A 27,539-nucleotide genomic window follows, 5' to 3' on the forward strand; every position below is an offset into this window, starting at 1 on the left:
AGATCAATTAATCACAAAGCATGTCATTTATTTGATTGTCTTCACTTTGTCTTCAGACATCACACAGAAGCCTTCAAGTACACATACACTACAAAATAGCCATTACAGTCTTGTGAGATCAATTCAAAACACTACTGTAAGAACCTGTTACTGCAATGAGTGATGGCGCTTATGGTTCCCCCCCCCCCCCCCCCAGAACAACCCCCTTCACATGATGAACACAATATAAAGACACACCACATGGATACATTTGCAAAAGTTTAATTCCTCTATGTTCTGTAGTGAAATAAACTTGCAATTACAGCAGTTACATTTCTGCACTTCTTTCTCTCTTTTTTATTTCATTTTGTTATATTTCTTATGTAAAGTAGTATTTATTTATTGTTACACCAGGTTCTATTGCTCGTAGCTTGAATATTCTCTCCCTTGTACGTCGCTTTGGGCAAAAGTGTCTGCTAAATGACTAAATGTAAATGTAAATGTAAACTGAAATTTGGTGAAAAACTGATATGTAAAGAACATTGAATACAGTAAAATTATTTAAATGTATTTACCAATACAAACTAATGATGAAATAAGCAGTTTGTACTCCAAAAAGATCCATTGTTCCAAAATAAGTAAAGCCACCCATGTCCCATTTATCTACCTATCATGAGGCTCTGATTGGTGTGTGACAAGATTTTACTCTTAATGTTTCCCCACTTGGGGAATTGTGTTAGTTGGGTTCGAGCTGTGATGACTTGAGTTGATTACAATTGAGTTGTAGAGTTCAATAAATCTGAATCATGTGAAAACGGGGGTTTGGCCTCAGATGCCGCTGCAGAGCATTGTTTTCTTCCCAGACCACCACCACACCAGTGCGGTACACTTGCCAATATGTGGGGTCACCCCAGCGCTCCACCCCAGAGTCACAACAGCTTCACTGGTGATCTAATGTCTAACCCTAAACCCAGGGTAGAGAGGCTGGGTGAATGTAGTCTGGATTCAGCATCTGTATATGTCAGTCACAACAGCTTCACTGATGATCCAGAACCCAGAAACCTAAACCCAGGGTAGAGTGTGTGAGTGAATGTGGTCTGGACTCTGTGCAGGAGGGTCATTGTGTCAGAGACGCTGTAGAAGGCCAGAGTTCCTGCCCTGTGATCCACATACACTCCTATTCTGGGGCTGGCCAGTAGAGGGAGTTTAGTCTCTTTATTATTGTGCCAGAAAGTGGAGCTGGTGCTGGAAAGGCTTAGACTCCAGGACAGATCATTATGTCCAAACACACACTCATTAGCCCTTCCTGTCCTGCCGATGCTTTTATATGAGACTGCTATATAACCCCCCCACCCCCCACTCCATTCAACCTCCCAGTAGCAGCGTCCAGACACACCCTCTCTACACAGCACCTGACACCACCTATCAAATCTCTCTGGATGATCAGGATATGACTGGAGCTCATTTCTCTTTTCCACCCTCCTGTTCCCCTCAGACAGATAGAGGTCTCTGTTTGCCGTGTTTGGATCCAGAGTGAAGTGACAGGAGTCTGATGGAGAAGAAGACAGGACAAACTTAGGTATTTGGTTTTGGTGTGTAGAGATAGACACAGACAGAGAGAGGGAAGGAAATAGTTAAACACAGAGTGTTTGAAGAGATTCCTTTGTAGACATGAGAGACATTGAGTGTGTATGTGTCCAGGTGTGTCTCTATTCAAACGTTCAAAAGCATGAATGTTTAAATTCTCTCCCTCTCCTCATATATCAAATGATGCTTATACTGATACTGATGAAGTGGCCATATCACCTACTGTTTACCTAAATGTATCTCTCTCTCTTTGTTCATCAAATTGATGTTTTCTAACCAAATGATCTCACTTGTAGCGTAATCTTTGCTCCCAAATATCGATGGCTGTTGAAACATTGTTCCTCATCACCATATCCATTAAGAACATATTTGGTATTGGCAGCCAAACTTTTCCCACTCACTTTTTCCCCCCTTAGTCAAGACTATCTTTGCTGTGGGATGCTGCTGTAGTTTCTCCACCTGATGATCTTCTTGTAAATCACTCGGCCTACACCTTCTCACCCCAAACACACTGTCATGCACTTATTCTACGCCATACTCTGTGCTAGCATTAACCTGCAATGTAAATAATTGCCACCATCGACATAGTTTTAATTTCCATAATTCTACTTACCCTTATAATAATAACCTTACGAGCACATTGTATACCCACTTAGTTGTCCTACAATACTTGAATGTTCTCTTCTCAACTTATCCTTTATCAATTTTGTAAGTATCATGTATATAGCATGCTATGTTTTTATGTATTGTGTATATTCATCACATGTATGCTAGCATGCTCATCCTGATATGATTTTCGTGTTAGTCCATGCCATATTTCTGATTGTTTCCCCTCCCTTTCTCCTCCCTCCCCTTTTGCCTTTTTGCCCGTTTGTCTACATTTGTGTGTGTGTGCGAGCGCGTGTGTGTGTGTGTGTGAGAGAGTGTGTGTGAAGGGAGTTCTTTTTATATATGAGAGGTGTAAATGTTCCAGTGGCTGTGTTTCCAAAAGTTCAAAAGCATGAATGTGTGTGTGTGTGTGTGTGTGTGTGTCGCTGTGTGTGATTTTATACATGTTTACATGAATGTAGGTTTGAATTTGTATGTGGGTTTGCTAACATGATCATGAATCTATGCATGTGAGCGTATCACTGTGTGTGTGTGTGTGTGTGTGTGTGTGTGTGATAACTTGCATGTCTTTATGTCCAACTTACACTGGGAGAACTCTCCTCTGGTCACTGGTTCAGGAAAAACAGCCTGGACTTCAGACACTGAGACAGAAAACATCACATTATAGCCCATTAAACTGAGTGAGAAGGGCATTCATAAACATCACAGCAATCACATCATATGCTCATATATAAAGAATGCTGATTCTCCGGTTGTGTTCATATTTTTCTTAGACTCAGGGTGTTCAAATCAGGCTCCCACCAGACGTGGAGTATCACTCGGCATACCATGGAAATGAGGGAGAGGAAAGATTCTCATTCTTTACAAATGATATTGTTGCAACTCTGTCTGGATACATGAGGAGTTAACAGATATAAGAGAGGACATCGGCCTCCTACAGTTTAAACTTTTATGAAAGCTGGGATCTGAACATAACATATGTTACAAAAAATGTGTGGGGGAGGGGGTGGGGGGTGACATTATGAGTCTCCAGCTGCTTTAGTCTTAAAGACCTCCAATCTCCCACGGACAAGAGAAGACGGAGATGCACTCATTCAAGAGGATGGTAAGGGCATTTAGTCCTTCAGTTCTTAAACAATTAGAAAAGTGAGAGAGCAGTAGCCTAAGTCCAATCACAGCCCTGCTGTTGAAAAACAAGTCAACTTTAGTTTCCATTGCATACTTTAATAGGAAAGCAAATCGCTGGTTTGTGGAATAGAATTCAGTGTCAATGGTGTGGACATGACCCTGCCAGCCCCCTGGTACAGTGACAGGACAACACACAGGTGAGCTCATGTGTGAACAGGGGCAGGAAACTGACCATTTACGCTGTTTTAGGGAACAAATGTTTGTTTCCAGAAATGTTTGTGCCTGAACCAGTAATGTAACTAAAGGCCTTTATTTCGAACTCTGGAGCCCTACCACACCTCCGTGCCACCTATGTCTCGCAGCTGAAAGAGGGTTTTTATTGAGATCAGATTATATCAATGATATTTCTGTGCTAGACCCCTGATGTAAAGGCTTAGAGGCTGTGAGAATCAGTCATTAATGACTTACTCATTGGTGGCAGATTCTTCCTGATGTCTGTTCTTCTGATTGGGAGCTCAGGATCAGCATCTGGGATCCCAACACAGAGAGACACTCATTAACCCTGGATCTGAAGACCAGACTCACACACTTATTTTCACACACTGACTAAGCCCATATAGCTTTAGTTAGGTTCATCTTCGGGTGCTTTGTTTTCCTTAATGTTTGTTTTTATCAACTGTGACAGACCTGTGAAAAGCTGTGTAAGCAAATGTTATTTCTTAGGCAACTGCCTTTTCCTTTATCAAGGGTTATTCAGCTTAACAGTGCTTATATATAACATAAAACGGTCACTGGTGTCCAGGAATGTGACCCAAACCCTGTTCACAGTGTCTAATGCTTCAACCCAAACTGAGATCAAATTTCAAATGATAATACAGACACATGAAATGAAAACACCATATTTCACCAGATGGCTTTAACACACTAGAACTCATCACATATCAATGTATAAAACAATATAATCAGTGTAATAACTAATGATGACAATACTATGTGTGTGTGTTTGTCTATGTGTGTGAGAGAAACAGACAGACAGACAGACAGACAGACAGACAGACAGACAGACAGACAGACAGACAGACAGACAGACAGAGACAGACAGACAGACAAAGAGAGAGACTCACATTCTAAAGACTGGATGATCTGGATATTCGCCACTGTTGAGAGATACAGAAAAATGTATCAAAATGAAGCCTCAAATGTGGTCTTTGTCTTCTCAAACATTGAAATTAGTAATTCATCATTGAGTCAATTCAACATTTGTATCCACCTGATGCAGATATCCTGACTACTTCCTGCCTGAAGATGTCATCCAGCTGCACCTTCACTCCAGAGACAGATTCCTTCACAGCCTCAAAAGAGAAGCCTTGGTTGAAGGTCATGCTGGGTAAGTCTTTAGAGCGAGAAGAGTCTCTGATTGACAGGACATTCTACAGAGAGAAATACATAAAAGGTGAGGCAGACTTCCTGAATATTCAGTCAGGTCTGTGCTTTCCCAAAGACTGTAGACATGATGGGTGAATTCAGTTAGTGTAGTGTATATGCATTCATGTGTTCAGGTATGTGAATATGTTAGACAGACATTACCAACATCAGATTAAAAGATCTACAAATTATGCATTTTTCCTCTCTTGAACCCACATGGATGCCCTATTTTAAATTATGTTACCTTGATGAAATGGATGTGATCCTCTGTGTGTGAAAGCTGCTCCAGCTCAGCATCTCTCCTCTTCAGCTCAGCAATCTCCTGCTCCAGTCGCTTCAGGAGTCCTTCAGCCCGACTCACCTCAGCCTTCTCCTGAGCCCTGATCAGCTCTTTCACCTCAGAGCGCCTTCTCTCAATGGAGCGGATCATCTCAGTAAAGATCTTCTCACTGTCCCCCACTGCTGTCTGTGCAGAGCTCTGTTAGGAGACACACAAAGATGAGGGTGGCAGGAGACAAGTGAAGGAGCAAACTCACTGTGTGAAGGAGCAAACTCACTTGTGGTAACTGGTTCTTTTTGATCAAATGACCAATGGCAAATCCTGCCAAACCATGTTTGTCTGTATCATGTAGAGATGGCAGCATAACGGTGATAACACAATAACAAGCAATTGCTGAGCCAGCTGTTGGCTTATGCAGTCAGTTCTCACCTTGAGAGTGCTCAGAACTATTTGGCCCAAGCTGGAATATCACCTCCCACTTCCCCCCTCATTTATACCAGCCTTATCGCTGTGATCTGGCCATAGTACATAGTACATCATTGCAGATTTGATAATACAATAACACATGACTGCTAAAACCTCTGACCATCTGTCCTCCTCTCCTCAGTACTGACCTTGAGAGTCAACACAGCCTTCCTCAGCTCCTGCAGCTCCTTCTCTCTCTCCTGGATTCTCTGATTGAATCTCCTCTGGGTCTGCCCCAACTGTCTCTGTAAAAAAAAAAAAAAAAAAAAACAGCTTCTTTTCACTGTATTATCGGGGGATTGTTTAAAATAATGACGATCAGACATCACACATGACAACTGAACATTTATTAGCAAAGACTTTTAAGTACATTTGAGTCTTTTCAAGAGATTTAATGACACATTTAGCAGTTGCTATCATCTTCAAGTAAAAATCTATAAAAGTTCAAGAGTGGCACTGGTATTAAACGGCAAAAACACTTGTCAAGCTGGCTCAGAACGTGTAGAAGCGAACAGAACATTATTTTGCGAGGTAAAAATGTGTTCAGTTTGAAGCCAACAGGTTAATGTTTCACTGTTTTTATTCAAAACTGGACCTTGCACCTGATAATAATTTCCTGATTCTTCCATTTTCTGATGGGCAAAGTCATTGCAGAAAGAGTCTTTTCAAGAGATTTAATGACATATCGAAGCAGTTGCCATCATTTTCAAGTGAAAATCTATAAAAGTTCAAGAGTAGCACTGGTATTAAACAGCAACAACACTTGTCAAGCTGGCTCAGAACATGTAGAACCGAACAGAACATTATTTTGCGAGGTAAGAATGTGTTCAGTTTGAAGCCAACAGGTTAATGTTTCACTGTTTTCATTCAACACTGGACCTTACACCTGATAATCATTTCCTGATTGTTCCTTTCTCTAATGGGCAAAGTCATTGCGGAAACAGGCAGACTTAAAGACTGGTGAAATAGCATTCTTGTAGTTATAGTATTACATTCAGTTAGTACTTATAAGAGCCCTCATAGACACATATCTAACTCCAATACTCACCTGTTTGTCAGTCCGTTCTGCTGCAGCTGTGACTGTGTCATGGCCTTTATGTTCGTCCATCATGCACAGATAGCAGATAAAACTCTGATCGGTTCGACAAAATATTTCAAAAACCTTCTTATGATGAGAGCAGATCCTCTCCTGTAGCTGACCAGTGGCATCAATCACTGAGTGTTTTCTTCCTGGGTGCAGGTCATTGTGAGCTTTGAAGTGAGTTTTGCAGTAAGACAACAGACAATCCAGACAGGATTTGACGGCTTGCAGTTTTTTCCCAGTGCAGATGTCACACTCCACATCTCCAGGTCCAGTATAACAGTGAGCAGGAACATAAGTTTGCATTCTGGTCTTCCTAAATTCCTCCACCATTTCAGCAATCAGAACATTTCTACTCAGAACAGGTCTTGGCCTAAATGTCTGTCTGCACTGGGGGCAGCTGTAGATGCCTTTACCATCTTCCTGATCCCAGCAACCTTTAATACAGCCCAGACAATAAGTGTGTCCACATGGAACGGCAACTGGATCCTTCATTAGATCCAAGCAAACTGAACAAGTGAAAGAATCCGCCATTTCTCACAGCCTCGATCACACACAGGGCGATAACAGTGTGAGAGTTCAGTTTCTGTTCATGTGTTTTATTCTAAGGAGGAGTGGCGGAGATGTTGATGCCACACTGATGAGGAGGAGTCAGTCAGATTATTTGAGAATGTACATCTGTGTGAGTGTGTGTGTGTGTGAGAGAGAAAGAGAGAGAGAGAGAGAGAAAGAGAAGGACAGAAGGACAGCGAGGTAGGAGAGAGCGAGAGTGGTAGAAGGGCAGAGAGAAAGAAGGACAGAGGGAGAGAACAGCTGGAATGGAGTGAGAGAGAGAGAAGGATTGAACAGGTGGAATGGAGTGAGTACATTAGTATTACACACCTGGTAAGCTTATTGGCTGCTCAGTCATATTCATCATGCCTAAAACCAGGAACTCAAGAATAAAATATACAACAAGTATTTTAAAGAATGATTTTTGAATTCAAGACCAACAAATGAATATTATTATTTTCCCCCAAAAACTGTGAAATATTCACTCATCTGACACAAACAATTAGGAGAAATTAAGGCATTCATCTTTTACCAACCATACACAATGCAGGGGTAATAATCTATCCTGAACGTCTCCAGTGAAGTATTTTACTTTCTCATCAGGAATTACATTAGAGTCCCATTAAACTGCATGGTTTTCTTGGGATTGTTTTCTCTCATGTTAAGCCACGGCCCTATTCTATGATGCGTTGCTGACTATACCTATTTGCGGTAGTTAGAAGTATTAATTATTTGAGATTCAGTTATGGAGCCAGTTAGGAAGAGAAAGTAGTCACCCGTTCGGGAATTCTTTGTTTTGATTTCTCCTAATAAGGTCTGTTTGTAGCTTGTATGACTTCCCTGACATTAGCCTATTATTGTGTTGTCACGGATCTTTTTTTAAATGTCCAACAATGTATTCTCTACAGTACATTCTGTTGTACCTTTAGTTTAATGAGTATCTTTTTTTTTATTTGTAGATGAAATGTGTGATCTGCATTACTGTGCCTTGCATGAGATCAAAGAGGCCGAGGCTGGACCAAGCCAAGGTAAGGTATGTTTTTTTGTAACTTTGTAAGCACTTTCATTTTTTGTTGTAATATTGTATACATGGCCTTTTTTATTTTGCTTAGGTTCCAGAAAACAGGAACTGGATGAGGCCTTAGTTGACATGATTGTAAAAGATAGCCAACCATTCACCCTAGTCGAGGATGAGTGGTTCAGAGGGTTTGTAAACAAACTGGACCCTACATATGTTCTGCCAACAAGACAGGTATGTACGTGCACAGAATATTTGCACATTTACATGTGCACAATATATTGTTTCACAGCTTTTATTCAACCTGTAATCTTATTTCTTCAGGCCTTAAAAGCCATGGTGGAGCAGAAATTCCAAATGGCCAAGAAGGAAGCCAAGGCCAGAGTGGAGGAAGATGCTGCAGTGAGCCTCACTGCAGATATGTGGACTTCGGTTCACATGGATGCATATCTTGCGGTCACCTGTCATTTTATCAATGGCAGTAACACACTTATCACAGTACTTTTAGGTGTGCAGAAATGTCCCCAAGCCCATACTGCGGTGAACTTGGCAGCAGCCAAGGCCTCCATTATGGAGGAATGGGGAATAACCCTCAAAGTTACATGTGTGGTGACCGATGCAGCAGCTAATATGCTTGCCTGTGCCAGGGACCTGAGGATTAGACATGCAGTCTGCATAGCACATGCCATTAACCTGATGGTGAAGAAAGCCCTTGACCAGACTCCTGGGCTCCCAGCGCTCAGGATGAAGGCAAGGAAGCTTGTGGGTCTGTTCCGATCCAGCACTACTGCTAAGGTATGTTACATTCTATTTGCTGTTATCATTCTCACAATCATGTATTGACAGGTTTGTATTGTACTACATGTTTTATGTCGTTGTCACCGTGTCATTATGGTCTCCCTCAGAAATTCTTATATTGTTATTTTCTGTGTAAAGGAAAGACTCGTACAAATGCAGACTTACAAGGCAATGTAAGGTCTGTGTTCTGTCCGTGTCCAATTTCTGAGTTTGTCTCCCTTGTGTTGTCACATGTTTGTTCCCTTGTCTAGTCCTCGTGCTTCCTTGTTCCCACCATGTGCTTTCCTATGTTTGTTTGTCTATGCCATGTGCCCTCTTGTTGTTGTTCGTGTCTCCACCCCTCACCTGTTCACAATCTCCCGGGTTGTTTGTATTATTGGTTTCACCTGTGTCCTGTTAATTCCCCTTGTTTAGTCCACCTGTGTCATTGTCTGCCCCGCCTTGATTGTTTTCACCTGTCCCTCGTTGCTTGTGTATATATAGTCCTTGTTTTCTTGTTTCTCGTTGTGTCTTTGTAAATTGTTGTTACCTGGTATGTTCCTTGTTTTTGCCGGTGTGCCTAGTGATTAGCGTGTCCTCCTGGTTAATGTGATTACTTGTGCTTCTGACCTCTGCCTGTACTATGACTATTCTCCTGCCTTTTCCCTGTTTGGATTGTTTGCCACTCTTGGACTGCCTACCTGTGTACCGAATCCGGCTAGTAAAACGTTTAACCCCTTCAACCTACCCCTGTGCTGAGTCGTGCATTTGAGTCTTTCACATCCCCCACCATTCGTAACAGGCAAGGCCTGAGTCAGAGGTTAAACAATTATTAGAAGAAAGAATACAAAAACAAAGCCTTTATTGTCATTGTATTCACATACAATGAAATTTGAGGTACGTTTTTTTCACCATACGTTTGTGTGCATGTTATTTTAGCAGGCCTTGCGCACCACAACAAATTGAACAAATTCACTGTCCCGAGAATCTTTCCTACACCGTATTTTTATTGACCAGCAGGTGTCACTAGAGTGCGAACAAAGCTTCGAGGAATGAACCTTTTTTTTTCCAACACGCCTGACTGGAAAGCTTTGAAGCTTCATGAAGCTTCATTTCGCCATCACTAGAGTCAGGTGTCCGCTGATTCTTTTTATCCTCCATGTGTCCCCAGGTGTGGGTAATCAGTCAATCAAGCAATCGTCCGTCCCCACTGTTGAATGCAGGCCATTACATCGTCTGCAGAGGGTCGTACCAGGTGACGTAAGTTTACAAGGGAGCAAGATCGTATGCAAGACCTGTGCTTTAGTTGTTTGTGTAGTCTAACGTAACCTAAATAAGTTAGCTTGCTAGTTTTACACAAACTAGGAGATGGGTAATTCAGGAATAAAGAAAATCTGCTCTTCATTAAATAAAGTCCATTGAAGTATCTGTTGTTTGCCATTATTGTGTGGTAAACATCACACTGCTCAGGCTTGTTTACTTTGTCACTTCACCTCAGACCATCAGATTTTTAAATACTTCTCACAGCAATTTTATACAGTATATGCAATTCATTTAGGTAAATGAATCACAAAGCATGTAATTCATTGAAAACATTTGTAATTGTTTTTTAAACCAAGCTTTGTTGTACTTAAAGAGAGGTCTTTGTGGCCCATTTATCTACATATCCTGGGTCTCTATGCACATCCACCTTCATGAAACAGCATCTCATCATCAGCTGTTATCAACCAACAGCATCTCTCATAGCCCTTATCAACCAACAGCATCTCTCATAGCCCTTATCAACCAACAGCATCTCTCATAGCTGTTATCAACCAACAGGGAGCTTGTTCTTTTAACTTTGGTGCCATCTAGTGAACCAGCCAGTGTTTCCACCAGTGAAACCGTTGTAATGAAGGATGCTTCACCAAAGTGAATGTAACAGGTCTCTGACTGAGAGCCCATAAACACATAAGACTCCTGTAACAACAGGAGAAAGAATGAGACGGACGGCAGGCGCTTCTATTCAGTGCATCTTCGCTCTGCAGACTGAGGAAATAATGAAAGTCTTAATGAGAGTCCATGGTCCAGCTGCAAACCAACCTTTCAGGTTCTGAGCCAATATATTTTTGGTCAAAATGCTCAGATCGGTTAACAATTTTGTGCAGAAACTCACATCCATGCATGATCACGGCTCATCTAGAGAGCGAAACCTGTCCTAGAGCACCTTAGCACTAGCTTTTCCTCGGCACCCGGCTCAACCGCCACACACCTGCAGTGATTACAACTTTCTACTTAAGCACTGGGTGTCCTTCACTCTGTCATGGGCTAACGTGAGTACTAGTAACTCCTCTCTCTATTTTTTCTTTTGGACCATTTAGTGTTGCCTCTGTGTACTTATGCTGAACTGATGTTTGCCGAAATAATTTATGCACTGTTTTCTTCAAAGATGCTGGGATAGCCTAATTACCGAGTGACTGTTTACCTGAGTGAGTTGCCTTCTACTTGGACTAATACTTTCAGTTGGATAACTATTCTGTGGATTATACTTTCTGTTGTGGATTACTGAAACCGTCTCTATGAACATGAACTATTAATTTGTCCTTTGTGGATTAGACTACATATTCTGTTCTGTGAGCCTTTCATTTAATAAACTCGATCTTGAACCCTACTTGCTGTCTGCGCTTGCGACTTAATACTTGATCCTGATACAAAGCAGAACTGAACCTGTTCCCTGCTGGTGAAAAAGGGGTATCAGAGGACTGTCAGCTCTGACTGAGACAGACTAAAACTAGTATGAAGCACCGACTTGAAGTTGATAGCCAGTATCAACAATGGTCTCCCCCTTCTCTTCCCTAAGATTGGAGTCCTCCACAAGTATTTTCCTAGTTACTAATGCTGTCATACATTATTTTTTGGTCAGTGGTCTTTTTTGATCCAGCGCCATGTCAGAAGAGGAACTGTGACCGTATGAGGAAGCAAGTGGCTTTGCATGTCACTGTTCAGAAGAACCATGATTAAACCATGGAACATTACTGGACTGTTCTATGTCGTTTTCATGCCATGCTGTTTCCACTAGAGTAGACGTTGTTGAAGTTTGAGGAGTTTTACTTCACTGAACTAGTTTCACCCATAAATTGCACTCACACTGGATAGGATTAAGAGAGGTAAATGGGTAGTGAGCACATTACAGTAGCAAGTCAAAACAGCTCAATACCTAATCCTTTTAAATTGGTTTAGACTGAAGAAAAGTGTTGAACTGTGTACTGTGAAAGATTCTACTAACTTTCTAAGTTTCTAAAGTGACGCTTGTTTTTATTTGAAGAACTGGTCGCACTGGTCCATAGAAAGGGCTAAGATTCATCTCTTTCAATGTCAGCTCAAGTGGATGGATGGATGAACGCTCAGTAGCTTTTTTTTGTCTTTCCAAACAACTTCATCTGATATTTTTGCTTCCCTCTTGGAGAGATGACTTGCTATAAAATAAGGTACAGGTACAAAGGGAACAGTATCCATTAATGCTGTAAATATTGATACCAACGATAGTGTACAATTGGGAAACTAGTGAAAAAGTGAACACAAAACAACAATTGGGCAATGGGGGAAACTTTAATTTAATTCTTTAAGTTGTAGGAAGACTTTGATTTACACAGATATCACTTCAATTGCTCTCATTGATCTGGTAGTCTTCCCTTAGTCTTTGTACAATATTTTTTGTGTGGCATCTAGTGATGAGGTTGCTGAATTACAACTAGCTGAATACCCTTCCCTTCACAAGCGTGTGCAAGTGTCTATGGCGGCCATAAAAATGGACCTGGAAGAGGACCCACTCCCTGTGTAGACACGAAGGGCTCGTTCTTAGCTAATGAAAACACAACAATTCATAGTTACAGGTAGTTATGCACTAATGAAAACATAATTATTCTACTGCTAGACATCACTAAAAACTTCACACTGTACCTTTAAAGTAGGCAAAAAAATCATCATGTACATCATGGTTAACTGACCATCAACACTAAACACAAACGCCTAACATAATCAAAAACCAATCAAATGTAATTACTACCGATTACAATTATTTATTGTGTGTTTGTAGAGAGGATAAAGAATGAAGAGTTTTTACCAGCAAGTGTACATCAGATTCTTAGCTAAACCTTCTTTCATGAAGTGATAATCTGCTATAGTGTACATGTTGTTATAATAAAAATAGGATGGTAAAACATACTACTGAAGTCACAGTTTACTCGTGAGACATCGATATGGTATATTTATTATTATAAATTATGGACAGCATAATTCCTTATTCATTTTTTTTATTTTATTTATTTATTTATTTACTGACTTCGAATTAGGAATTTCTCAGTTTTCCTACCCTGTGCTGTATTTACCTGTACCTGTATATATACATGACATATTCCAGCTAGGAAAAACTTTTTTAACTGCAGTCGTTGGAAGTACATCTCAGGAGGGCTTTGATTAATGAGGAATTATGCCTGAAAGGAGAAAAATCAAAAACATCAGCACATATCAAATCATATCATATATTTTAAGCGTAGGGTCAGTGGCATCATTTGGTCCGAACACTCTAGCCCTGGGTATTTGTTTTTTTTTGCAAAAAAAAAAACAATCCGAAAATTCCAAGGTCACACTTCCTCTGTGTGTGAGTTTATTTAAAGCAGGGGTCAGTGTTAAGCATGCCAGGTTGAACAAAAGACATTTCTGGTTGAATTTATAGAACAACAAAGAAATGAACTGTCGTGTAATGTCTGTTCTGTTCTCATACCTGCACTCTCTTTTCCCTTGACGAAGAAGAACGTTCCGGTAGCCACTCCCAGCAGTCCCAGAGTCACACCCACTCCACAGAACACTGAGGGACCAAGACTGGGCTCTGACACCTGCACATCTGAGGAAGACACAGATGCACACACACACACACACACACACACACACACACACACACACACACACACACACACACACACACAGACACTTCAACATCTGAGGTTACATGATGACAGTTTATGGCTCTGCCACGATATGTTTATGATGGTAACACCAGTGTTGCAGATTTCAAGACAAGTGTTAGCAATACTTGATTACTTGTTGTCCAGGATGAATTGTTTAAGCACTATTAGGACTGAGAGGCTCATAACTGATTGCTAAGCCTTGTGTTGTATATAATATATCCAGGTTAATGGGGAATGAGTCACACAGTTTATTTGCTGTAGCGTCTCACCCCAGTATCTTGTCATGGGCCCCTCCAGTGCCGAGTGCTCCACACTGCAGGTGTACATGTCCCCCTCCTGAGGGGTGATCTTCAGGGTGGAGAACTGGTTGAAGGTGCCGTCGTTGTTTATGTGGATCTGGCTTGATCTCACTCCCTGTGTCACGTTGTTGTTGTTCCTGGTCCACTTCACGGTGAGTCGAGGAGGGTAGAACCCGGTGACGTAGCAGATGAGGGTGTTCTCAGAACCCAAACGCACCTCGTCATGGACATACATGGCACTTACAAAAGTGTTAAATTGGCTCTGCAATTTAACATTTTTTTTCACTTCATTCTTAAAAAATAACACAATTTAGCATTCACTTTGGCTTTGTTAAAAAATTATTAAAAATACAATATCAATCGGCATAAGAAACATGTCAAAAGTTAATGATACTCACTGCAGTGTACAAACTTTTCAATTCAAAGTAAAAAAGTATTTTCAAAAAGCTGCACTTTACCTTTTGCCTCTGGAGGATAACCAAGTTGTCCTGCAATATATTCCATGCCATCCTGAAATTCCTTCATTTCATTGTAAGCGTATGAATATATCAGTCCATAGAATGTGTCCCAGGATATGGGGTCTACAACACTTGGTATTGTGATGATGACTGTCTTGTTCTCAAAGTCCACATACAGTACCTGATTCCCATCAAGATTTGCTGAAAAGTATTCCTGGTTTCTGTCACAGTATATGTCGTTGATGGCATCTTGATACACAACTGGAGCACAAAAGAAAAACACAGTGTATACATTATCTGTGTGCAGGCAGGCTATAGAGCTATAGGCTATGGCATTCCCATGTCATCCCCTCAGGTTTTTGTTTTTGCATGACGAAATACAATAGGCCATGTCGTATTCTTAAAGGAGTCTTTGTTGTATTCTTTTCTGCTTTTTGTTCACTTCAGTTTTATCATCAAAAATACTATGTGGTTTAATAACAACTATTGGTAATATACTGAGCCTTTAAACCCATTCCATGATTGTGGGAATAGGTTATTGTAAAAACTGTTTATTGCTAAATTATAATTACATGGTCAATAAATCTGCTCGATCTCTAGTAGGACCCAGTTTGGTGGATAGTTCAGATTTGACCAGAATTATCCAGAATAATGGTTTCCAAAAACAATCAAACAGAATGAAAAACAACTTCTCTCTTCAGATCCTCATTGCACGCCAACTTCAGAAAATGTTTTGGAGTATGACAACCATGTAAGGGATAATGTAAAGTCCGGCGGTCATTATTTAAAAAATCCCGGAACTTTTTTGGAACATAATAATTGTGTTTATTATACGGCTCCTCAGAATATTACAAAAAGTTCCTTGGATTTGAAAATAAATCCCGCTTTTTCTTAGCGAAAAATAAATCCTTCAGGACGAAACTACTGTTTGTGGCGTTTTTTATATATATTTCGATAATGACCGCCGGACTACACATTGTCTTAGCATGTCAACGATAACTGTTAGGGTAATGTTTTAAGTCACTACTTACATTGAATTCCTGTGCATTGGACACATGTAATCCAAAAACAGATGACAGCAAGCTTCATATTTCAAATGCGCTGATTGATATACCAATGTGTGCTGACCCATTTACTCGGACTACAGGAAAACCAACTGCAGCGGAGAAATATTTTCCACCTCTTTCAATAAGTTATGGCCGAACAGAAATATCCAATAGGAAGGCCAGTTTCATTAACAGTCATTAGTATATGTGTAAGATCCAGAGGCACATCAGGATGGATTTGAGTATATTTTATGAATTTGATTTGATTTCATGAATTTGTAAAGACACTGTGTTTTCTAGTGCTGCCTTGTCTATGTTCATCAACTGCAGACAGCTCTTGTGATCGTTACATTGCTCTGCTGTTTAACTTATTTGATACAGCAGTTTGCCTGGAAATATATGACACTGTTCCTTCTTATTTTCTTGATTGGTCTGTTGCACTGAGTGATAACGACCTCCACACAGGGCTTTCTCCTAACTGAAGGAGACCATGTCCAGGTCAAGACTGATTTGTGCTTGTCTCCTGCCATTAGTATATCTTCTCCTTGGCGTAGGTAAGTGAAAACTTGTACATATAATACATAAACAGAAAGAAAGAGTAATTAAAGAGTAGTTGTGCAGTTAACAGAAGTCTCAGCTTAGGAAACATTAAACTATTCATAATATCCTAATATTAATAGGCTGTAATGAGTTTGATTTTATTTTTTTAGATGGATATTGCCAGTACAGATGGATACGATGCTACTCCAACTCGATGAGTTTGACAGACATGGTGTTTGTAGAGTCGTACTTTTATAATAAAATGGAATTCCTAGTATTTAACAGCACCGTTGGTAGGTATGTCGGCTATTCAGATTTTGGAATGGCTCTAGCACATCAAAAGAATGAAGATAAACACCTTCTGCCTTATGAGCAGGGCTCTGTGGACAGACTCTGCAAAGTCAATGCTCTTGTCTACAAAAGCCATGGAATGGACAAAACAAGTGAGTATAGAATATTGATTCCAGTCTTTTTCCAGTTTCTTACACACAAGATGTTTACATGTGGCACGGTTTCTGAAACCTCTGCAGAAGCTAATTCTCTGCCACACACTCAGTTTTTAACACTTTTTGCAAAAACATAATCCCCAATTGAAGACACAACATTCAGAGATGGATCATCTTAGTGCCTTTTCAAGGCACTGCCCTTTAAAATGACATGCATACAGAGTGTGCCAGTATGAAAGGAGGGTATTAGTTGCAATGTTGAGGAGTTCCATTCTTGAACCATTGCACACTGTCTTGTTTTATGCAAAGTGTAAATGTACAAAGAGGTTCATTTAGTTGTATTTGTCTTACATTCAGTAAAGGGCATTTCGTACACTGTAGCATTGGAAATGTAAAAGGTGCATTTACTCTGTGCAACACTTTGGCAAATAGGATTTTGGAACAAAGTTGAACTAAGTACTGTATTTGTGTGTGTGCCGTTACTGTTACTACAAAAGCCATAAGCCAAACAAATATAGTATTTTAGAGTTATCATACTATTGTGTAGTTAGTGGTTGAAAAAGTGTAACCACATGAATAGCTGTCTCTGTCCTTTGACACAGAAAAAGGGAACATGGTGTAGACAAGGGAACATGGTGTAGAAAAAAGTAGAATAAAGTGAACATAGTAAAAGGGGAACAGTTAAAGTGTTTTGCATCTTGTGTGTGTAGAGCTTTGAACATGCGATTCTGGAGGATGTTATTCCCTTTTGGGCCACAACAGGTCCTCAGGACTTGTTTTCCCTTTGATTTTTTCCCCTGAGCCTTTGGAAGTTTTATCCGATTTAGGCAACCTCTCTGACCTTGTTCTCTGCTCAGTCTTGAGATGTAAGTGCTGATTTTAGTTTCTCGACTAAGTAGGTTGTATGTTCTGAAAACATTTTTTATTCTTAGTGTAGTTAATAAATAAATCATTAAATAATACATATACATTAGTATTACCATTTAGGATATATTGGGATGCTTTTTTTTCACGCCTGCTTTGCCTGCCAGACCAGTCCTTCAGTAAACTTCCCTTAACTTGTTGCTCATCTCTGAGTCTTTGTCTCTGCACATGTGTTCATGCTTGTTCTGAGGCACAGAGGGTTTAGCTCTCACCTCTCACTTGGAGACCAGAGTCCAATTCACAGTTTCCCCGTGATAGAATAAAATAAGGCTGAGTTTTAAGAAAACACGTGTAAGCAGAATATATGTGAAAGTCTGAATTCCTTCGGACATGTTGAAAGCTTTGCTGATTGATGTAAATTGATGATACAACACTGATATCTTCCAATGCAGGAAATTATAGAAAATCATTGTTAGGTGAAAATGTAGTCAAGTTACCTCAGGACTCCCGAGTATATAAGTATATTTATCAAACAACAACAACAAGCTTGTTTCGCTCACCCACGTCCCGGCAGGTCAGTGAGAAGCACAGGCCCTCTCAGAGAGAGAGGGAGCCTGGGCTTACTCCCAGACTACAGCAGACGAGAGAGAAGCAATATTAAACAATCGCACAAGGTTGATATAGATAGAAGTTTAGCATTCTCTGGCGCCAAAACTATTTGTCACCAGGGATAACACGTGGTGGGTCTCTGACGTCCGAGGCTCCCTGTCTTGCGAGGATGTCAGTTTTGCACAAGGTTGAAAGAAGCGCAGTTCGACCCTTCTTATCACCTCTGGTCCAAACATGCTCTTGCACATATGCAGACTAAGTGGCCCCTAATAATCTAAGTTACACACACACAAAAAAAGCCATGTTCCTGCTTACATAAGCACATGATTCATGCAAGGTGATTATTAATATAAAACTTGATTAATATATTCTGAAGTCATTAACAGTGTTTCGAAATTCTCTCCATCAATCATCACTCTGAAAAAACTGTACTTTTACAGTGGAGCCCAGCGTAAATCTGAATTTGGTGAGGCCAGTCAGTAGCAATCATGTCGCCATGCTGATGTGCAGTGCCTACAACTTCTACCCACGAATGATCCGCGTGACCTGGTACAGAGACGGCCAGAAGGTGACCAGTGATGTCTCAGCCACGGAGGAGCTAGCGGATGGAGACTGGTTCTACCAGATCCACTCCCACCTGGAGTTCACCCCCAAAGCTGGAGAGAAGATCTCCTGTGTGGTGGAGCATGCTAGCTTCAAGGAGCCCAGGGAGTTTGTCTGGGGTGAGTTCCAAATCAATTGTCATTATTTCTTCTTTTTTTTGCTTTGACAGCAAAACATTACAACACATGTAATACTGTTTCGTATGTACATGTATAAATGTATAGGGCATGAAATAATGTCTGGAAAACCATTAACTAATTCTTAATTTTCAACATGATTTTGCATGAACATGAAGTATTAACAAACACCACTCCCATTCTAAGACACTTAGTTCTTGTGAGTTGTGATGTGTTTGTCTGATATGATGTGTTTAGGATTTTGTGTATGCTGTTTTGTCATTTCTGTGTTTAGTTTTGAAAAAATGAATCCAATAGACAGATGTATCATCAGTGTATACCCATTTAAATCGGGCTGACTACTTCTCTCTGTTTAAGATTAGCAGATTACAGAAATCAAAATATGGCCAAAGACGAGAAGGATGTCAAAATATGTGGTGTTCGATTTCTTATCATCTAATGTTAAATGTGTATCTGAAATCCTTCTCCTCAGCATTACAACTGTGTGTGTACCCTCTATACTGTCAGACTCCTCCATGCCCAAGGCTGAGAGGAATAAGATTGCCATTGGGGCCGCTGGCCTGCTGCTGGGACTGGTGGTCTGTGCTGCTGGACTGCTGTACTACAGGAAGACATCAAGAGGTTAGCAGTTGAGAGTTAGAACAAACATGTCACATTGGATTACTTTAGTATTACAGTAATATGGAAAATGTATGAGTATGTTACAGTGTTTCATTATAAACACGTCCCAGACAAATTCAAAACAACCACAAGATGAACCAAAGTAGACAGAGAAATAATGAGAAAGAAACAGTCTACTGTGTTTCTAAATATATGTTCTCCTGCACAGGCTGGATCTTGGCTCCTCAAAGATCAACCCCTACTCATTGACGGCATATTTCATGTTCCTCCTCATCCTCCAGTGCTTCCTTTACATGTGCCATCATTGCCAATCAAACATTATGACTAAACATTTTATTCAGTTTCTTCGATGCATACCAACTCTGGAGTGGAAGTCTGAGTAAGCACTGATCTAACAGTTCCCAAAGTCTAAAGTGTCTTTCTTGTGTGTTTAATTTCCTGCAGTGTTCAAATCTGTTACATTCTTTGTAAACCTTACATCTATATGCCTCAGGTCAAGCCACATACAGCCACATCCAGTAGAAAAACCTGTCAAGCAATTGACAATATTGTCATGGCATTATCATTTCCTTAAGGCTAACATTCAGACATGCGGACATTTTCAAAAACATCTTGGTAAAAGCATGAATAAAGAAAAAAACATCAATGAACTTGTGTTGTTTGAGTGTTGTGTTCTCTAAAAATACTTTATCAGCCCTCAGACATGCTGCCAGCACTGGTTCTCATTGTACGTCTCACCATCACAAGATATCTCACAGGAATCAGTTTCTGACATCCTCATACTTAAGTTGATTGCGGACTCAGTTGAGAAAATGTTGCTGAAATGTGGTAGTTGACCCGTTCAGCACACCTGGATCTACACACAGATCTACATCACACACCCTTTAATAAGCACTAAAGCAAACACAGAGTCAGTGGCGTAACGTAGTTACGACGGGCCCAGGTACAGGCTATTATGACGGGCCCTAGTCAGTGGTGTAAGGCAGTGGTTCCCAAACATTTTACAGTCCCGTACCCCTTCACACATTCAATCTCCAGCTACGTACCCCCCCCCCCCCCGCCCGCCGCCGCCACGCCCCCTCTCCCCCGAACTTAACTCGAACTTGCTGCTGGCTACATCTTGCTCCCACAGAATACCCCAAATGCTTAGTTGCGCCACACTCTCTGCATAAGTTCACATGGAATATCACTTACAGTACCGTGTCATTTTGATGCATCTCTTTTCGTGGGATACAAACACTTTCCCACGACAGGGGCGTCACATTGGCATGTTCTTTGATGTGACTTATACTATATGTCGATATTACATAGTTTTGTTACTTAAGGCAGTTCCTGTGTTGCAGCTGATTCTGAGGGTGGATCTAGTCCAGATTTTGTCCTCCCCAAAAAAGGAGAACATTTCATTTGGGAAGTGAACTGACCATGAAGGATGGCAATACCGTGTTCAATATTGATCATTCTTTAATCTATATATATATTATTCATTATTGTTATTATTATACCAGTATAACAGGGTTTGAGATGCATTAACCCATTTATTGGTATCTACAGTAACAAGCGTCATTGAGGTCCCCCCTGTTATGCCCATCAGCGCCCCCTGGTGGCAGTGCTGGGGTTGATGAAGTGGCAGAAGTATTAGGCCTCGTTATCCTCTCTGTGGTTAAGGGAGTGGCAGTAGTATTAGGCCTCATTATCCTCTCTGTGCTGGGGTTGAAGGAGTGGCAGAAGTATTAGGCCTCGTTATCCTCTCTGTGCTGGGGTTGAGGGAGTGGCAGTAGTATTAGGCCTCGTTATCCTCTCTGTGGTTGAAGAAGTGGCAGTAGTATTAGGCCTCGTTATCCTCTCTGTGGTTGAGGGAGTGGCAGTAGTATTAGGCCTCGTTATCCTCTCTGTGGTTGAGGGAGTGGCAGTAGTATTAGGCCTCGTTATCCACTCGTGCGCATAAAGCGGCCTACCACTCTGTCATTCTCATTTTTCACATTTGACACTACACACACACACACACACACACACACACACACACACACACACACACACACACACACACACACACACACACACACACACACACACACACACACACACATGCACATACACACACACACCCAGCTCGCAGATCTAATATTCTTCCCTAGATATTTGTTTCTTTGTATTTTCCCTTCCAATAAATTCTTGTGTTTGCCTCGTTTTGTGTTGTGGCTGGAGCAGGTGGTAACACCCCAGTAAAGCAGGAAGCTCTGGACATGTCAGAATGCTGCACTCTCCTCCTGCCAGTGCTATGATGAACCTACACCACATAGCCTAATTACAAGATGGTTATTACGAGTATATAAGAAGTACACTGTAAAAAAGAAATGCCGTTGTTTTTACGGAAAAAAAACTGGCAGCTGTGGTTGCCAGAATAATTCTGTAAAAAATACATCCACCTGTAAAACTCTTTACAGAGCAGCATGTAAATTTAACCTGTATATGTAAATTTAAACCTCTATATTCAACATTGAACTTGAGCTATATTTACATCACTGCTATGCTACACTGTAAAAAAAATCCTGTTGTTTTTACTGGAAAAAACTGGCAGCTGTGGTTGCCAGAATAATTCTGTAAAAAATACGGCCAAACCGTAACCATCTTCACAGAATAATATGTACCTTTAACAGTTTATGATGTCTAATATTACATTGTAAACCAGTACATTTAACATTGGATTTATGCTGATATTGCATGACCATTATGCTATAAAACCAATTATTTCAGTAAAATGTACATCCAGTTGTTGTCTATTGTACATAAAATCCCATTCAATTTCACTGAGAAATACCAAGCAAACAACATTATTGAACTGCTTTGAAGTTATTCAACTGATTTTCCATGTAGATTCCCCTTAAAAGTTATTTATAATATAATGTATTTGAATGTATTAATAACAGTTTGGACAGTGAAAGCAACATCTAAATATTGCAATTTTATGTAGGCATAAAATCCTGTTCTATTACTGATATAAATCACAAATATTTGCTTAACTGTAGAATAATTTTACATCTGTCAGGGTTCGCAGGAAAGGACACAATTGCAGACCAGATGCAGACCAAAACGCAGGAGTTATTTACAAAAAGCACAGAAGATTAAAAGGCAAAAACTCAGAATTCCAAAAACACCCCAACTTAGGAGCCCAAGAACAGGCAGGGCAAAAAACATCAAAACACAGAAGTAAGTCAGAGAAGGAATATGGGCAAGAATGCAAGAATACAGGACACAGCATCTCTCTCACCATACTAAGACTTCTGAACCCGCGCGAAACACAAGAAAGACTCGACTTAAATACCAAAAGGGGGAAACAGATAAAAAGACACAGGTGAACGGTCCAAGAACAACAAGGGGACAAGGGAACAACAAGGGAACAACAAGGGGAATTAACAAGACAGGAGAAACAAAACAGGATAACAAACAGACTAATAATTGGGAACAGATGAGGGGCGGAGACACAGGTACACAGAACAGGAGCACAAGGCAAGGGTAAACACTGGAGCACATGGCAAGAACAAGGAAGCACAAAGGACTAGACACAGGAAGTAAACAATGGCAGACAGGAAGTAAAATAAGAGGACGAAAGGGATACAAAGTAAAAGCACAGGACAGAAAGAGCACAGACCTGACAGCATCAGCTGTTAGTACACAGACCAAGCCTTTTTTGAATGAAAACATATGCTAGCTTTCTCCAGTTCGGTGAGTCGGGGCAGAAAATGCCTAGCATGAAATTCCAACACAGTCGTTAATTTGTGCAATCTATGATTTATTCTGTACAACTTTGCTTCAGAACTACTTCAACCCTTGCAATCTTGGTCAGATTTTTCAAGCAACTCTCGCGGTATTGCAACGCTAGAGAACGTGATGCAGACTAACAGACACCAAACTACTACATACATCACAGGCTGAACTGATTGGTTATCACATTTGCATACATTTGGGGATTCGCCAACTCAATAGAAGTTGAAAAATACCTTTAACATATGAATATGGTGAGCGATATTATGGTATGAACTTTGTTTATTTATAGAAAAAAATTGACCTTACAGAAAATGTTATTTAAACACCACCATGTTGTCATTTAAACTGCATTGCATTGCTTCTTGTATTACAAACTGTTCTTTCTAATTCTTTGTGTAAATTACAGCCATATGACATTTCTACAAAGAAATATGCATAATCTTACTTTAAAATTAACAGTTATATTTCGTTTAGTATTTTACCAAAACATTTTGTGAAATAAGCAATACTGTATTTCTATTCACAGTTTTTTTTTATGTCATGATTTTACGCCATTTCAGTGTTAATTTTACGGACATTTTTTACAGTGTACATGAGTTTTGTTCATCAGAATTGAAATACAGCATTGGCCTCATTATTTAATAGCCACAGCTTGTACACCAGACAGCCTAAGGACTAGACTCCAGAATCTACTGCTTGGAGTTTTGGCACAGTGGTCTGTATTCCTGAAACATGAGAGACAATGACGACGGTACAAAAACTGAAGTTAGATGTGTCTAATAAGAAACACAATGCGTAAATATGGACCTTAATGATCAAAAGGATGGAATCATTCCTGTCTTTAATAAATCCATTGTTAATAGTCTTAACATTCTGTAAACCCTAAATCTATTTTGATCACAAACTTTGTGGAGGTTTGATATATTTCATGCTGTTTCATATGTGTGTGATTGTAAGAATGCCAGCAGATGACACCAGTAGCCTGGTTAATACATCTAATTTTCCTATTTCACAGTAAACCGAGAGCAAGACTTATAAAACAAAACTATATTTGTGTAAGATCCCTAACCACTAGCACATCAAATAATATCTTGTATCTCTGTATAACTGAACAGATTCATATTTCCAGTGGTGAGATTATGCATTGATCTTCCTATTCACTGCAGCAGTGGACCAAACAAAATTAGCATGAACATAATTTCATGTTTTAAACCCCTACTGTTCACAGCAGCCTTATCCTCCATGAGGAAGGTAGTTAGTTGTGGTCATACAGACACAAAAACTAACTGAAAATGAACCTTGAAAAGGAACCAAATCAGAAGGAGACCCTTAAGGATGCAGCTAAACCTGTTCAGGAGAAAAGAGACTATCCAGAGGACGCAGTCTGGAGACAAAAGGTGACATCTTTTCAAATGTGCCACATATTGTTCTGTTGCTTTAAACACAATATTTCCAGACCCACCAGAGTGACGTAACTATAAAGAAACAAAGAGTTAAAATATCATGATTCACTGTCTTCACACATTGTCTCAGGATCGTAAATGGTTCGGTAAAATGTCAAGAAATTAATTGAAAAGCCTGAAACAGTTTATCAAGATGCACAACATGAATGGGACAAATTGATTTTTTTATTAAGCTTTGAGAATTATCGCAAACATTTTTGCTAGTTGCAAAACCAGCCGTGCCTCTTTATGCTTGCATGATACTCGGGCATTAGCTCAATGACAGCATATGGGATGCAGCTAGACAAACTAACCTCCAAAAACTACTTCACTCTTCTCAGCCTGCATGTAACACCAAAGAGCTAATCAATGAACAATCAATCACAACAAAAGGTAAATTAAAAAAATCTTAGCAATTTCAGGGTACTGCTAAATAGAATTTATAGTTCACCATGACTACCAGTAGATGGTGGCAAAAGTCTATGCAATGAAGAAGACAAAATGCAGTTAAAAGGGTCTATCGTTTATTTATTTAACCGTACAACATTATTGTAACATACTGTGTTCTATAATGGTTTAATCACAGACACAAGGTAAGATCCACACTTTATAATCTTTAGACATGAGGGTATAATGGCATCACACTTTTCTTGGTCTGTGTGTTCCATGCATACTCAACTTCCTGAGCCTGCTAGTGGAGTACTTTTTGCGCCCCATGCGAATTTAAAACAATAGTTTTTTCTTGAATATCTCGAAAAGTAAAGGTTTTAGAGCTTAGAAACCTTCATATATGAACATGCCTATTCCTGTCATTTTGAGACCAAATTCAAGTGTTTATGACCTTCAGAAGCTGAGATAGAGATGCGCTGGACGCGCCCTATAGGGCGCGGCAAAATCTCGATGTTCGCTCAGGTTACAGTAAATGACAGCACCCTAGTTTTGTTCCTCATGGTCAAATTAGCTAGAAACCGTTGAGAAAAGTCATGCCGCTCATACTTCATACTCAACCTATGGGCTGTTACTGGAGTAATTTGCACCTGCACTCATTATCTTGTAATTCAGATCTTTTAAAAGTAAATACATCTCTGCAGGTGTCCATTTACTTTGTCATGAGTGTCCAGCAGTAAGTCTTCCACTGTTTGGCTGCCCACCCAGTGGAAAAGTGTTTGTCTCAGCAACAGCAAAGCTTCTCAAAATGGCGTCAGGCTTGTGGATGTGACCAGCCACGCTGACCAAATGCTGTTTATCGACACGCTCAGTGCAAAGCACTTTCAGCTAAAAACAAACCCAAAAACAGAAGCAACTTTATCTGACCAATCTGTTATTTTTAAAGCCCAGTGCCAGTGTCATATATTTACAGCAGCCTTATCCTCCATGTGGTTGTGGTCATACAGACAAAAAAACGAACTGAAAATGAAGCCTGAAACGCAGCCAAATCAGAAGGAGACCCTTAATGATGCAGCTAAACCTGTTCAGGAGAAAAAGAGACTATCCAGAGGTTGCAGTCTGAAGACAAAAGGTGACATCTTTTCAAATGTGCCACATATTGTTCTGTTGCTTTAAACACAATGTTTCCGAGTGACGTAACTATAAAATAAACAAAGAGTTAAAATATCATGATTCACTGTCTTCACACATTGTCTCAGGATCATTTATATCAGTAAAATGTCAAGAAATTAATTGAAAAGCCTGAAACAGTCTATCAAGATGCACAAAATATATGGGACCATTTGAAAACAGTGTCTTTTAATTTAGCTTTGAGAATAATCACAAACTTTTTTGCTAGTTGCAAAACCAGCCGTGCTTCTTTATGCTTCTTTATGCTTGCATGATAGCTCAATGACAGCATATGGGATGCAGCTAGACCAACTAACCTCTAAAAACTACTTCACTGTTCTCAGCCTGCATGTAACACTAAAGAGCTAATCAATGAACAATCAATCACAACAAAAGGTACATAAAAAAGTCTTAGCAATTTCAGTGTACTGCTAAAAAGAATGTATAGTTCACCATGACTACCAGTAAGCGCCTTGAGACAATGTTATTGTTTTGACCCTACATAGATCAAATTGTATTGAATTGATATGTATGAGTATCCAGGACAGTGATGAGAGGGGATATATATATATAATTCACTGAATTGAAATGACAATGTATGTATCTGTTTCCTTCTTTTGGCAAGAGACACAATGCCAGGCTGTCTGCCAAACCTAACCACAAGCACCGAAGTGGAAATACCAGTCTAAATCAGAAAGTCTCTTCAATCCGTTGATACTTCCATGAGTGAACCAATGGCATGAGTTGGATGTTATGACATATTTTGTTGCCAAGGAAAGGCCTCCACCACATTTCCCCCGCATGTTTGATATATAACGTTCTTCTTTATTACAGTCAAATTGCAGTTAACATTCATGGACTTTGTTTAGATAATGGCAGTGTATATGGAGTAAAGTATGCTCCTCTATTTTGGGGCCACAGGACTTTATCATTTGTATCTGACTAGAGGCTTAAAGGTGTTTTGTAAACACCCCAGGTGTATGGGTGCCGTGAGAGGAGACAGGTACTACATACATCATCATGCAGGTTTGGAGAGACCAGTCAAGACGATCTTCTCCCATGGGGGCCAAAAATCAATAGCGCTGCCCCTGCCCAGGGGTCCTAAGCAGGCTTGAAGTCATAGGCCTCATTTACTCTGTAGTGTTTGCCAGGCATTGCATGCAATGTTTCTGTGTACTGATGTGTTAGTCACAGAGAGTATCAGAGCCACAGTATTCTGTATATGTGTCCACATGTTCATTCAGCACATCCTGTTAAGTGACTTGCTGGACAGGTTGTGTTTTCAGTTTGGCTGTTATCTGAAAT

General features: G+C 40.1%; 3 protein-coding genes across 3 annotated transcripts; 1 reads left to right on the plus strand and 2 right to left on the minus strand.

The window, feature by feature from the left end:
• Window positions 1-245: 245 nt before the first annotated feature.
• LOC105898457 (tripartite motif-containing protein 16-like) lies at window positions 246-7,149 on the minus strand. Its single transcript, XM_031570193.2, has 6 exons — window positions 6,522-7,149; window positions 5,623-5,718; window positions 4,973-5,206; window positions 4,574-4,733; window positions 2,760-2,816; window positions 246-1,528 (listed from the first exon to the last, which is right to left on the minus strand). The coding sequence occupies exons 1-6, from the start codon at window positions 7,086-7,088 to the stop codon at window positions 1,005-1,007; spliced, it is 1,638 nt and encodes a 545-aa protein (XP_031426053.1). The 5' UTR covers window positions 7,089-7,149; the 3' UTR covers window positions 246-1,004.
• Window positions 7,150-13,205: 6,056 nt separating this feature from the next.
• Window positions 13,206-14,384, minus strand: LOC116221206 (H-2 class II histocompatibility antigen, A-R alpha chain-like). The gene is made up of 3 exons (XM_031571175.2): window positions 14,117-14,384; window positions 13,664-13,783; window positions 13,206-13,373 (listed from the first exon to the last, which is right to left on the minus strand). The coding sequence occupies exons 1-3, from the start codon at window positions 14,379-14,381 to the stop codon at window positions 13,357-13,359; spliced, it is 402 nt and encodes a 133-aa protein (XP_031427035.2). The 5' UTR covers window positions 14,382-14,384; the 3' UTR covers window positions 13,206-13,356.
• A 1,729-nt stretch (window positions 14,385-16,113) lies between these two features.
• LOC116221063 (rano class II histocompatibility antigen, A beta chain-like) lies at window positions 16,114-19,959 on the plus strand. The gene is made up of 5 exons (XM_031570194.2): window positions 16,114-16,204; window positions 16,361-16,633; window positions 18,550-18,831; window positions 19,357-19,470; window positions 19,679-19,959. Exons 1-5 carry the CDS (start codon window positions 16,141-16,143, stop codon window positions 19,717-19,719), a joined length of 774 nt encoding a protein of 257 aa, XP_031426054.1. The 5' UTR covers window positions 16,114-16,140; the 3' UTR covers window positions 19,720-19,959.
• Window positions 19,960-27,539: the final 7,580 nt, after the last annotated feature.

The sequence above is a fragment of the Clupea harengus genome, chromosome 7 (assembly GCF_900700415.2).
Source record: "Clupea harengus chromosome 7, Ch_v2.0.2, whole genome shotgun sequence".
Classification (NCBI taxonomy): Eukaryota; Metazoa; Chordata; class Actinopteri; order Clupeiformes; family Clupeidae; genus Clupea; species Clupea harengus.

Coding starts and splice junctions, on each gene's coding strand:
- LOC105898457 (XM_031570193.2), bottom strand. CDS start 7,088: ATGGCGGATTCTTTCACTTGTTCAGTTTGCTTGGATCTAATGAAGGAT. Junction 5,207..5,622: donor AGGCTGTGTTGACTCTCAAG/GTCAGTACTGAG, acceptor GTCTCCTAACAG/AGCTCTGCACAGACAGCAGT. Junction 1,529..2,759: donor CAGAGGAGAGTTCTCCCAGT/GTAAGTTGGACA, acceptor CTTCTCCATCAG/ACTCCTGTCACTTCACTCTG.
- LOC116221206 (XM_031571175.2), bottom strand. CDS start 14,381: ATGTATGTCCATGACGAGGTGCGTTTGGGTTCTGAGAACACCCTCATC. Junction 13,784..14,116: donor GCCCATGACAAGATACTGGG/GTGAGACGCTAC, acceptor TGTCTTCCTCAG/ATGTGCAGGTGTCAGAGCCC.
- LOC116221063 (XM_031570194.2), top strand. CDS start 16,141: ATGTCCAGGTCAAGACTGATTTGTGCTTGTCTCCTGCCATTAGTATAT. Junction 16,634..18,549: donor CCATGGAATGGACAAAACAA/GTGAGTATAGAA, acceptor GTACTTTTACAG/TGGAGCCCAGCGTAAATCTG. Junction 19,471..19,678: donor CTACAGGAAGACATCAAGAG/GTTAGCAGTTGA, acceptor TCTCCTGCACAG/GCTGGATCTTGGCTCCTCAA.